Source organism: Geospiza fortis, unplaced genomic scaffold, assembly GCF_000277835.1.
Source record: "Geospiza fortis unplaced genomic scaffold, GeoFor_1.0 scaffold524, whole genome shotgun sequence".
Lineage (NCBI taxonomy): Eukaryota > Metazoa > Chordata > Aves > Passeriformes > Thraupidae > Geospiza > Geospiza fortis.
In genome coordinates, this window is record NW_005054437.1 from 146163 (window position 1) to 158439 (window position 12277).

Genomic DNA, 12277 nt, shown 5'->3' on the forward strand with positions numbered 1-12277 from the left:
CCCTACACTTCTAAAGTGCTCTTTGGGATCAGGTATGCTTTACACTACAAGGTAGTTTCTTGCCTTCAAAACCACAGAATTCCTATGAAATGCTTGGGCCTTTTAGTTATAATTTGATAGATAGGGAATGAAGGTGTTCTCAGGTCAGGTAAAGAAGAAACTAAATGTATATGTATATACTAAATGTATATTTGTGTAGCTTGTGCAGGTCAAAAAGTGACTGAGCAATCAACAGGATATTTATTTTTACATAAAGCACACTGGTCTATGAGCTTTGGGTGTTATTTTAAACTTTGATGTTATTTTAGAGCCAATTAAGCTATTTTGAATATAAAGTTGCAGTTTGGAAATGGTTTTGGGCTTTATGCTAAATCAATGCTTGATGGCTTGCTGTATTTTTTTGCTAAATTAATTCAATCAGGAAAAAGGCAAATGGTATCTCTGTAAGGAAAGGTCTTCCCTCAGGTGCAATATCAAGGACAGCAACAAAAATCCTGACTCTTAGGATGAAATACCATATCACTTAAAATAAACGTAATTAGGATTTCATGCAACAGCTGTATCTCTCCTTATACTAGAAGCATGCCAAACATCACATTTGCAACTCTTTGTGGCAAGAATAATCCCTTTGAAAGCAAGATTTGACCCCTGCCTTTTATCATGTTGAACCTCCAGCTATTCGTGTCCTGATGCCTGCATTGTAATCGTTCAAGTCTCAAACTTAGCAGCACAGGCTTCAAAACACTTAATTGCCACAGCTTCTACATTGTCAAGTCTTCAGCACCATACAATCAGTAGCATAGACTGCTGGAGTCAGAAATTGAATTCTCCCTAGGGTGAATGTCTCCATTTTAGCCTCATAAGCCACCTCCTGCAGCATCTGATCCCAGCCCTGATCCACACACCACGCTTTTTCTCCAGTCTAACAATTTCTCCATTCCCCTACAAGCTTCTAAAAGGCAACTCTGGACCTTTTTTACCTAAGGGGGATGGAGGAATGCATTTATGTGAGGAAATTTACAGAGAGCAACAAGATAAAATTGTTACGTTCTTATGGGCCATTGACTCTTCCATGTGCAAAGGAGTGAGTTCTGCATGCAACACATTATATGCCTAGAAAGAAATCAGTGGGGAAAGGGAAGAATTGGCTTGCAGCCTAGTGCTGGCAGGCTGTTAAACTTCCAGCTGCTTGCCCATCTTGCTGAGGGCATCGCTGACAATGTCCAGCTCGTGGCGCAGCTCATTCACCACGCTGGCAATGCTCTTCGTGTCCTTCAGGACCTGCACGCTCTGAGTGTAGGGGTTATACTTCACCCCAAAGGGACGCTTGATGGTTTTTGCAAACTCTCTATTGAGGTAAAAAAAAAAAAAAAAAAAAAAGAGTGTGTTATAACCAAAAGAGGGTGTTATAAACAGGACATAAACCACAAATGCATTCTCTGTATGCAGCCAGTATCAATACCCACTTTTCTAAAGTAATTAAAAATATTTTTCTATAGTATTTAAAATATTTAAGAATATAATTGTTATATATCTCCCACCCAGTACCTGAAAGACCAAGAAAATACTAACCAAAATTCCTTTACTGTGAAAAATAGTTACAAAACTGTGATAAGACTAAAAGGGTTTCGTGCTGCTACGGAGGGAGATGTAAAACCAAATCTGCTTTTATAAAAAGAAGGGGGTGGTGAGGGGGAGCAGAATCTGTACCTCATCTTTTCCTTTGCTTCTTCAAAACTTTCAGAAACAAAGTAAACCTCCTGGAAAGTTGTAATGATACATTCTTGCTTGCAGGTGACCTTTGGATCAAAAGGTTTGACTTTGGCGCTGTCAGAGAGTGAGTGCTGGTAAGGTGTTACCATGGGTCAGAGGAACATCACCATCCAAAGAATCCAGGAGGAAGATGACATGTGATAAAGTGAATAAAAAGGATTATGTGAAATGATTTTAATGCATCTCATCTTAAAATTTTTATCTGCAGATGAACAGTGATTAAAGCCTAACAAACTGAATTATTCTGAACAGTCATGTTCTGCCAGTCTGGGTGAGAAATGGGACTCCACAGACACAAGGCTGGTGTATAAACAAGAGCAATATTTTCAGAATCTGGTTAAACCTGCAAAGCTTTGATCTGAAAATAGTTACCTGGACTATTTTAGTAGTCCTGGACTATAACATCAAGAAATTATACTTCATAAAAAGCAGAGGGAAACAGTGGCAATAATAATGAGGCACAAAGAAAAGAGGCAAACAAGTAGTAGCCATTCTTACCTTGAGCTCACTAATGGAAGAGAGCAAGCCGGCCCCATAAACTCGTAGCTGCCCCTCTTGCTTGCACAAGCCAAACTCTACCGTGAAGAAGTAGCACTGAAACAGAGAAGGAAGTAAAACAATTCAGCCTCCATCAAAGATGCTGTGGTGAACTAGGTGGAAAGCATTTCTATTTGTAGGTAGCATCAAATAGCTGCAAATATCAGAGAGTTATCACTCAGTTATCCTGAGACATTTAAAGAGGAGGAAAGCAAGAATGGAAGGATGAAGAACCACAGGATTGCATGTTTCTCATAAGAAAGGTGGATGTCACAGATCACCCAGCTGGGCTGGAAAATGCTAGTGCCAGATTTATATTGAGGTGTAAATCTGTTTTGAGAAATACTGACACAAAATCACAGCCTCAGCTTAAAACAATCACTGGATAGAGAGGATCTCTGGGTGAGTGAGAACAGCCCACTGCAGTTTGTTTCTCATTTGCTTAGTGTGCCGTAAAATTAAAGACATTCTTTTTGCTGAATTTCAGGGTTTCTGCAGCTATACAGGAAGGAACACTGTTTTCATAGATGGTTTATTTCTGCTCCCACTGAAGGTAGTAAAAGTTTTACCACTAGCTACATGACATGGGAAAAGAAATTTTTAAAATCAGCAAGCTAGTTCTTGCATAACTGGCACAGATTATTTTTCATCAAAATCTACTTTTAATCTTAAAATACTCCTGCCAAGGCATCCAAAGACTGATATCCAGAAAATTAGTTTATATTATTTTAATTGCTTGACTGAAAAGTGTCTAATGCTAGCACTCACCACATTCAATACCATATAATTTCAATTCATTCTACACATTAAAGAAATAGAACACTTTCAAATCATTGAATCATGTTCCCAGAAGAAAGAAGACTTTGTCTGAAAGAAATAGACCATAAAATTTCAGCCTGCAAGAAGTAATCTACCACTAGAAGCTGAACTATTACTTGACAGTAGAGTGAAGAAAAATACCAAACATATCAACTTTAAAGTGGTTTTTTTTCCTAGCATGGAAAATTTTTTCATCCTTTAAAATCCAGGGACCAGTGAAACACAAAGATCTAGCAGCTGGTGTGGCTAACATTGACATGAAACTCCAAATTTATTCAATGGCATGGGATCAGCCTAGTGAAGCACAAAGGTTTTGATGGAATCTCCAGGCACTCAACACTCACCGTTGCCAGTTTTTGGACAGCCTCATCTGATGCCCCAAGTGATGCAAGACCAATTTCCTGGGAGAACTGAGCAAAACTGGGTTCAGCCAAAAGAGGGACATGGCCTAGGAGCTCGTGGCAGGTATCACTGGAAAAAGAAACAGAACAAGAAATCTCCTGATTTGTCTTTGTGGCAAAGTGAAAGAGCAGCACCACTGAACAGATACAATGTCTTGCATTAAACTTTAAACTTAAACACTAAAAGTGTTGCCCATTTCTCTGAAATCAACTTAGCAGATCATACCAACCCTATATAAAGCGCATAAAATGAGATTTTCAAATGAAGGTGCCTAAAATTAAAGTCTGAGCTCCCCATGCATAAGGAAAGTGGATATTAACTGCACACAGTGATATCAAGAGGAGATCTCCAGTAGCAAGCTGTACTTTTGAAAATCCTACACTTATGAAGGTGGCACTTCAGCATGCTGTAAATTCATTACATTCAGCATGAAGGCTGAGTCTTCAGCACCTTAAAAATAAGTTTTATGCTGGTGTTCTTGAACAGCTTTTAAGTAACTTGGCTCTGGACAAGCAAGATTCAAAACTTCCTCACAAATTCTACCCCAAGATTAAATGACTCACGGCTCTGGTGTGTAGAGAGGGTCCGAGCTGTGTCTGACATATTGAGTGCAGTGAAAAACTCGGAATGCCAGTCCTGCCAAGAAGTCTCTGGGTGACAGATATCCAGCCACAGGGCGAATGGTGAAGCCTGTGCGCTCTGAAAGTGACCAGAGAAGCTGTATATTAGTTTAGCACAGGATGCACAGCGTTGTCAGCTTTTCTGCTGGCGCTGAGGTGACAGCTACAGCACTACCTTGGCTCAAAAGCACGTGGGAAAATGAGGCACAATTAGAAAAATTAGGTGTAGGCTTGAGTCCAAGAAACATTTTTTAAAATGGCCCTATCTCTGGGCCAATGGATTTCCTCAAATGTCACTGCATGCACTGAAGACAAATACATTAACACACAAATGGCCAAAAGGCCTCTTAAAGGACCAGAATGAATACAAGTCATCAAGAACGTTTCCTTGTGCCCACAAAATGGTGGGATTTGCAATGGACCTCAGTTTATTTTGAAAATCAGAAAATTGTAGAAATCCAGCAGATTACCTTTCAGGAAGCGAGACACATCTTCCAGCTGGGGAATATTGTCTTCCCTGTACCCACAGTGTTTGGTGAGCAAGGGCAGGTTTTTCAGATACTCTCTGCAGGCATAAGTTGGGTAAAGATTGTTGAGCTCTCGGTACACAGTGCCCCAAGTCTTGATCTCCTCCTCAGTGAATTCAATCTTGGGAATTGGGTCACCACTGCAAGGAGAAGAGGAAGAAAGGACATTGCTTAGAAAATGGCTAATAAGAGGTGACTAATTTATCTACTATTAGTATTTAACACCTGTATGACTGTAACACCTGCCATTAGACTCTATCAAATACAGTGAGATCTGGTCTATGTCCTGGAAAGCTTTTAGTCTAAGGACTTGCCTTTCTTTCACTTTAACCAGTTGTCAGGAATCTTAGCATTGATCTCACTTAAAGCATTGGTCCTGTAAACAGTTTCTTAATTGTTTAATGCCAAGAGTAAGGTTTAAAATACCTACACAATCTCTTCACAGCTTCAGGAGCTGATAACACATCCTTTTCCATGTTGGATTTCTAAGCCTGCAATTATTTTCCATTACCCTTTTAATTTGTTTTAAGAACAGAGAATTTCCTAAATTACCAACACATTGTGTGACAGCAGCTAAATATACACATCAGGTAAAAATTATGCTTCTGTGCAGAGGAGACCAGTGCCTGTCTGAGAATATTAATTTTAGTCTCTCTTTCCTATTTAGTCCTCAGGACCTTGGATAAAATGGATTATGGCAAGGCCAGTGTTACACTACATTTCCACTGCCAGCCAGGAAACTGGCATGGAAAATGCTTTCCCAAGGGAATCTCTGTCAACAACAGGTTAACAGTAACCAGCTTGGGACTGTGGTAACCAGTTGCATTAAACACACAGTGCAATAGAACTCTAAATACAGACCTTTTCTAGGTCTTTTTCAGTTGAGGAATTTGACACCTAAATTCAATCAGGCCACATGAAAATCACATTTAGAAAGAATTTACAGCACTGGGTTATGAATCTCTAACTGCTTTAAGAGCTCCACCCCCAGCCAAGAAGCATGTCTAAAGACAGAAGCTCTCAGAATTTCTTTTCACAGAAAACATGTTATCTACACATCACACATGCTAGTTTGAACCAGGAAAGAAAATTCAAGTATTAACATTTGCTCAGAAAGTGTACTCTCAGTGGTCACTGGGCTGTACATTGGGATTTGCCTCCCCTCCTTCTCCTTTGCAGAGCAGATGGCCAAGCCACACAGCCTCAGACTGACCAGGGCTGCCTCGATCTACCTTCTCATCTTGCTTCACATCTCCCTTCCCTCCACCTCCTTGGCTCTCATCGCTGAGCTGAACCTGCATGTCTCAGCCTGATCTGAGCCCAGGAAGGTGAGCTTCTCACAGCCCACTCTGCTGTTATTTCAAAGCACCCAGAAGGGTTCTTCTGGAAGAATTCAAGCTTACTGTTTGTAGTTCATAGCCAGGTCTGCAAAATACTTTCGCCTCTTGCGATAAACATTGTCTTTGAAACCCTGGTGGAGAGAAAGGAAAACACAATTCAGTGAGTTTCCAAGCCATAATAAATAAATCAATCAATATAAAACAGAACACTTGACATTTCTGCAGTTGGGGAATAGAAAAGTATGATGTGTAAGAATGAAAGGAGAGGGCAGGAAAATCATAGCTGAAGTCTGAAATGTTTAATAGATGTAAACTGAGCAAATACTCCAAAGTAGGAATCAGTTGATTTATGCAACTATATATTCCATAGAGAAGGATTCATTTTAGTTGTATCAGTATTTATACAAAGTTTGTTACGTGCACGATTATTCAAAATTACAGAACAAATTGCCCATTATCACTGCCCAAATACCAGTTTGGTTTCTCCAGTAAGGAAGAAAGAAAGAGGAAGAAGAAAGCTTGCTTCAAAATAATTTTCTTTTAGCTTCCTTAAAGTGTATGTGACCACTCAAGGCCCAGACCTGGAGTTCTTGCACGAGTAAGCCCTTCAGAAAAGCACAGGAACTGAATTCAGTCAGTCTTCCCTGAGCAAAGAAAGAGACATGAAATCCCCAAGAGAAGGTGCTCAGACCTCCAGAGATGCCATTGAGGGAGAGGAGAGGGAGGAGGAAAAGCTGCAATTTTTTAGGTCAGCTCCACAAAGCATGTTTCCAACTATGGACTGGGTGTAGGGAGGGAAAAGTACTTACGGGATGGTCAGCATCCAAGTCAGAGCCGTACATCAGCACCCGGTTTGCACACTTATCCAAATCTGAGATCTTCTTCGGAAACCAGGGAACGTTCTCCATGCCTGGGGAAGGCATGGGATCCACAAGGTTATTAATAACACCCAGCACACCGAGGGAGGAAGCACTGTTTTCAGGGATGGCTACGGCGGTTACAACTCACCCCATAAATTAAAGGGGATGAATAAGACAAGGGAAGCCTCTGCCTATCTGGCACCAGCCTCCAGCTCACACTTCCTCCTCGGTCACTGCCACAGGCTGCTGCAGAGCACAGCCAGCCCCAGAGCCTCTGGGAAGGAAAGCCAGCATGGGTTTCTCTGCTGCAGTTAGAGTGGCATCCAGAGGATCCCATGGAGACGAGGTCTCCCTGTGTACAGCTGCTGGGAATCTTGTAGGGCACAAAGGGTGCAAAGGAGAAGTGATTTGTCTGTGGTCCCTGGGCAGAGTGGGAGCAGGTTAGAGTCCTCTCATCCTGTTTTACTGACCATGGGAAATGGATGTTTCCCCGTGGTTATGTACATGGGAAACACCCAGCTTTGCCTTGAGGGGTATGGGGGGGAGGAGGAACAGGAGGCCCTGCTGCCTGAGAGAGGAGCATCATTACAGTTTTGCTACCAACTACTTTGGGGTTATTTTTAGCCTAAGAGAGTTTTTTGCCAAACCCTTGGCAGAGCAGTTAATACACTCTTTTTCTGCCTCAATGCTCTTTAGTTTACTTTAAAAGGTCAGGAGACTGTTTAGATTGAATTTCCCCTTACTTAGGGCTAAAGTAAGCCCTTTTATCCAAGAACTCCAGATCTCTCCTTCCCAAGCACAATGACTGAAAATTTAATAGGACCAGTTTCCTGCTGCCCAGAATTTGGGCATCTCTTTAATTAAAAGTAAAGGTGTAAACACAACATGTAGTATCTAAAAGTAAAGGGCACCTGTGTTGTACTAATATAAGGAGCCAGTTATGATTAAAAGTGGGTAAAAAAGACAGCAAAATCAAGAACTAAATGAGGAAATTGCAGAATCCATCTTGCACTCCCCTCAGTGTCTGAACTGAACTGGGATCTGTCAGTATCACACCTCTGCCATCGTAGTGTACTCAAGCCCTGCACTCAGACTTTGCCCACAGGCCAGCCTGCTTTGACCTGCAGGGCTCCCACTGGTGCCAGCTGGGCTGTGCTGCGAAGGGACAGGAGCACAGACAGCAGACACACAATTTGCAGCAGCCTGACACAGCCTGAACTCTCAGGTTCAGGCCAGACTACACTCACACATAGCACAGAAACAGATACCTGGCAGCAGGTGCCTGAAGACACAACACAAGTGCAGGTGTGGACAACCATAAAAAGATTTCAAAGCAACATATTTGGAAGTGCATTTTCATCAGAACTGCCTTTTGTACCTACCATCTTCCTGGACACTGAAATGCTCTGTTGGGCTCACAGAGACAATGTTGACGTGGGATTTCAGGAGCTGGAAAATCTCATTCAGCTGTTCCCTGTTACTGTCACAGTCCACAAAGATCTCGAACTCCGAATTTCGTCTCTTGGACTTCCGTGACTCAATGTGTACCAGATTTACATGCTTCTCCTGTTTAGTAAGAAGCAATGTTCTCAAAGAGATAGGCTAAAAACAATTGACTAAAAGTCAAAATAGTTTTTCAAGTTAATATTCTACTGCAATGAACTATTCACCACCTCTATGAAGCTATTTTTGTTAATTGGGTCTCTTGATAGCAATTTGCTTATTGGAGGGGGGAAGGTTTGATTTTCTATTCAGAAGAAACTGAAAGCAAACCTGTGTTCTTTCAGTTTTATTTACATTCAGGAAGCACATAAAGATACAGTCAGGAGGTTTAAATTCATAGACCTTTTTCTTTTATCTTTCCCGTAGGAAGCTGATTAGCAAAATTCACCAAAATGCCAATCAAGTCACCATATAATTATCTCACAAGCAAGCAAGGGATTTAAAAGCAGTAGTTTTCAGGGCATTAGTTTCACTTTTCTTTAATCTGAAGAATTATTTAATCATGTGTTTTATATTAGGAACATTGAGAAAACCCCAGGCTAAAGCACGCAGGGCCACACACCAGAGCACAGTGACACTGCACATATTCCTCACACAGCACCTGCCCAGCAGCTGTGCAATTGCAGCTCCTCTGCCACCTTCAGTCTGCCTGGGCAGTGTGGCAAGGGCACTGCACAGGGTACAGATCAACACCCCAAGTGTCTACCTGCCATCAGCAGGAGCTTCAGACCACCTGTTATTCCCAGCAAAACCACCGAGTGCCAATCCTCTTTGTCATGAGGGGAAAAGACAAACTTCTCTCAGTGTATAGTCTGTGCAGATAAGAGTTTTAGCCAGCCATCATCTAATTTCTGAGGCACACATTTACCTTTGTGGGTAATTTTGGGTGCCAAGTGGGAGGCAGGTTAACAATCACATCCTTAATAAACAGATGTAATCAATTCTGGTGTGTTCCAAAACTACCCTTGCAATTTAAAAATGCAGAGCTGCTGTGATGATCATAAGATTATAACATACATACCTGAAAGAGTTTTAATGCTTTCACAAGTCCTCCAACTTCATTCTTCAAGGAAAAAATGATGGCTGTCCTTCCTCTTTCAGATGCATGGTCCTCATTCTCTTTGTTATCTTCAATCATCATATAGGCTGACTTATTTAACTAGATGCAAACAAACAAAAAAAATTTGTTTGAATGGGTAGAAGTGCAAAAAGTGTAAGTTTTTACATTTCAGGGTGTCTTGGGTAATGCTGTGCTTTGATCAACCACAAAAGGAAAATTGTGAATTCAATTACACATTAATAGGAATAAAGTTAGTCACAGACAGAATTTGTGAGAGACTGAAATACCAAGATATCTTTTTTTAGTGAATGATTTTATGGACATCTTTATTCATTCCCTAGGATGCAGAAAATATTTTCAATGTACAGTTTATAATTAGCATTGCTACTGGGAGGAAGGGGAGCAATAAGATGTCAGCAGAAATTGTACATTGAACAAAAACACTTGATAGCAAGTTCAGTGAACACTGGCCAAGAGAATAATCCAAATCCCACAGGACATAGGTGGGAAAAGATGAATCAGGATTCAGTAGATCAGAACTGAAAAATCACTCTCTTGTTACATAACTGTAAAACACCGTTTTCATAGGGCAAGGAGACAAACCTAAGGAGGTAAAATGTTTTGCTGACCAGAATCTGTTGGCTGTAGAGACACTCCCTGTCTGATCAACCACAGCCCTGCTGCTCCATCTGCCATGTCCCCTAATTTGTGTGTCAAACCCTTGGCACAATCACCCAAATCACACATTGAAAATTCAGATACCTCACACTGTCAGACCATGTGGTTTTGTACCTCGCTAGTGAACACACTCCTGGCTGTGTGGAAATCAGCAGCTATCACAGATCATATTCTTAGCCACATGTAGCCAGGCCAGAAATAGAGATAATACTGAAACAGTAAAGAATAGGGAAAATGCAAAGTAAAGAAAAAACACAAGGCTTATGAGCAGAGGCTGTCCCTCATATGTCTTCAAACCTTGCAAAAAAGAAAGAATAAAAGGAGATGTTTCTGAATGAGTCAGCGAGAAAGAGGAGAGGAACAATGAAGGCACATTATTGCTATTTGGAATTATTTTTTGATCTGACACATCTTTAAAGATATCACTATCTTGAGAAATTTTCAGAAATAAAAAGAGCAAAACAAAAATGCAAACAAAATGCACCAGCTCCTTGGATTCCCTCATACAGTCTCTCCAACTTTAACAACGTAATGAAAATATTTGGATTTCTGACTGGGTTCCCACTTCTAATGAGTTGCCACAACATGATGAGCCGAGACAATGGAGTCAGACCATCACACTGTTTCTGATCCACCAAAGTCAATGAACTCCATCAGCTTGAGTCCAGACACCAAATTTTCTGCTGGAAGTGTGTGGGAAGCCCAGCTCAGGTTCAGCTGAGCATCCTGCAGGTTTCCCAGCCCACTCCAGGGTCAGATCACCATCACAAGAGCCAGGAACAGGCACTGAGCAAAGGCACTTCAAGCAGAACATAAAAAGCTACAAACACCACGATTACATACAGGTCATGGGCTGTTTTCTCAGGTGCAGAGAGCCATTTGTGTGAGCCAAATCCTGCTCAGATGGGGCTGCTGTAGGAGAAGCAAAGTCTCCACTACAAGTAGAGTTAGGTGGTGGTCTTTGAAGGCAATAAATGCAGGGCTGGTTTACAGAAGAGGCTAATGTGCAGCCTGTTGGCTTGACTCCACATCTAGGATCGTTGGCTTCAGCCTGGATCAGCCTTTATGAGATTTGGCACAGTTGCATGCAGTGTTATGAGGTGCACAGCTGGGACAGACTACCTGCACCAAAACCTAATGCTCTTCTTTTGTGTTTTGCTGCTGCAACTTGCACTGTGTCTGGGATCAGGTGACAGCATCTATGAAGTTATATGTTTAAGAGATCAATGAAGAAAATCAACAAAACATAAAATGTTCTTATATCAAGCTCTAGAAATGACCTCTAACTTAGGAATTACAAGTTGGAAAAGAGAAATTGCAATGCTTACAATGCCAAATACACACCATATACATATTTAACCCTACACCAAAGCTCATCTTTTGCTTTAATTTAAAAAATGAACTGAATACAGTAATGCAGCAATCATTTGGGTGCAAGGCAACAGGAGAAAAGGTAACACAGAAACAATTCCTCTCCTCCTGGGGCTGCACTTCACTTATATTTTAACCTCTATCAGTAACTCAGCAACCCAGCTCTAATAAAATCTGAAACTTTTCCTTTGCATGGTAACACATTTGAACTGTTTGGAGGGGGAAGGGGGAGTAAATATTGCAGTGAAGTTTTTTATTAGTGATGCAAATCTTTAACTGATTTTCCGCCAGCCTGACTCAGTCTTGATGAAAATACACAAACACAGGGATATTCTAAGCCCTTTATTTACGTAGATAATTAGGTGCTGTCCAGTTAAAGATTTCACTTTTTAGGACCCATAGCAATTATCTTTCCTTTCTCCCTCTCCCTAAAGGATGTTCACAGAGAGAAAGATATATGAGGGAGCATATTTTGTGCTTTAATTCTTTATATTAATGGATAATCAGGATTTTAAATTATCTGAACATATTTGCCTAAAAAATCACATTTCAATTCATAAAATGAAGATGAAAAATTATTTTCAAAACGTTTTATACTGATTGACATTAATCACAATTAATAAAAAATGACAATGGGTATTTTATATTCTCTTCCCTTTAAGTAGCTGCTTACTTTGTTGCTGTCCTTTTGACACACTTCTAGGGAAGGGTGAATACACGATATTAGGAGTGACCACAACTAGATATCACATTACATTTTCCAGCTACACCAAAGTTCTTCCTAAGA

The 12277-nt window shown here is 40.8% G+C and overlaps 1 protein-coding gene across 1 annotated transcript; it reads right to left on the reverse strand.

Annotated features, from left to right (window-relative positions):
• Positions 1-300: 300 nt before the first annotated feature.
• Positions 301-9536, reverse strand: TPH1 (tryptophan hydroxylase 1). The gene is made up of 10 exons (XM_005427184.2): positions 9403-9536; positions 8261-8444; positions 6828-6928; positions 6082-6149; positions 4622-4818; positions 4095-4230; positions 3474-3600; positions 2272-2367; positions 1711-1844; positions 301-1348 (listed from the first exon to the last, which is right to left on the reverse strand). The coding sequence occupies exons 1-10, from the start codon at positions 9520-9522 to the stop codon at positions 1174-1176; spliced, it is 1338 nt and encodes a 445-aa protein (XP_005427241.1). The 5' UTR covers positions 9523-9536; the 3' UTR covers positions 301-1173.
• Positions 9537-12277: the final 2741 nt, after the last annotated feature.

Coding starts and splice junctions, on each gene's coding strand:
- TPH1 (XM_005427184.2), bottom strand. CDS start 9,522: ATGATGATTGAAGATAACAAAGAGAATGAGGACCATGCATCTGAAAGA. Junction 4,819..6,081: donor CTGGCTATGAACTACAAACA/GTAAGCTTGAAT, acceptor TTCTCCTTGCAG/TGGTGACCCAATTCCCAAGA. Junction 1,349..1,710: donor GAAGCAAAGGAAAAGATGAG/GTACAGATTCTG, acceptor TTACCTCAATAG/AGAGTTTGCAAAAACCATCA.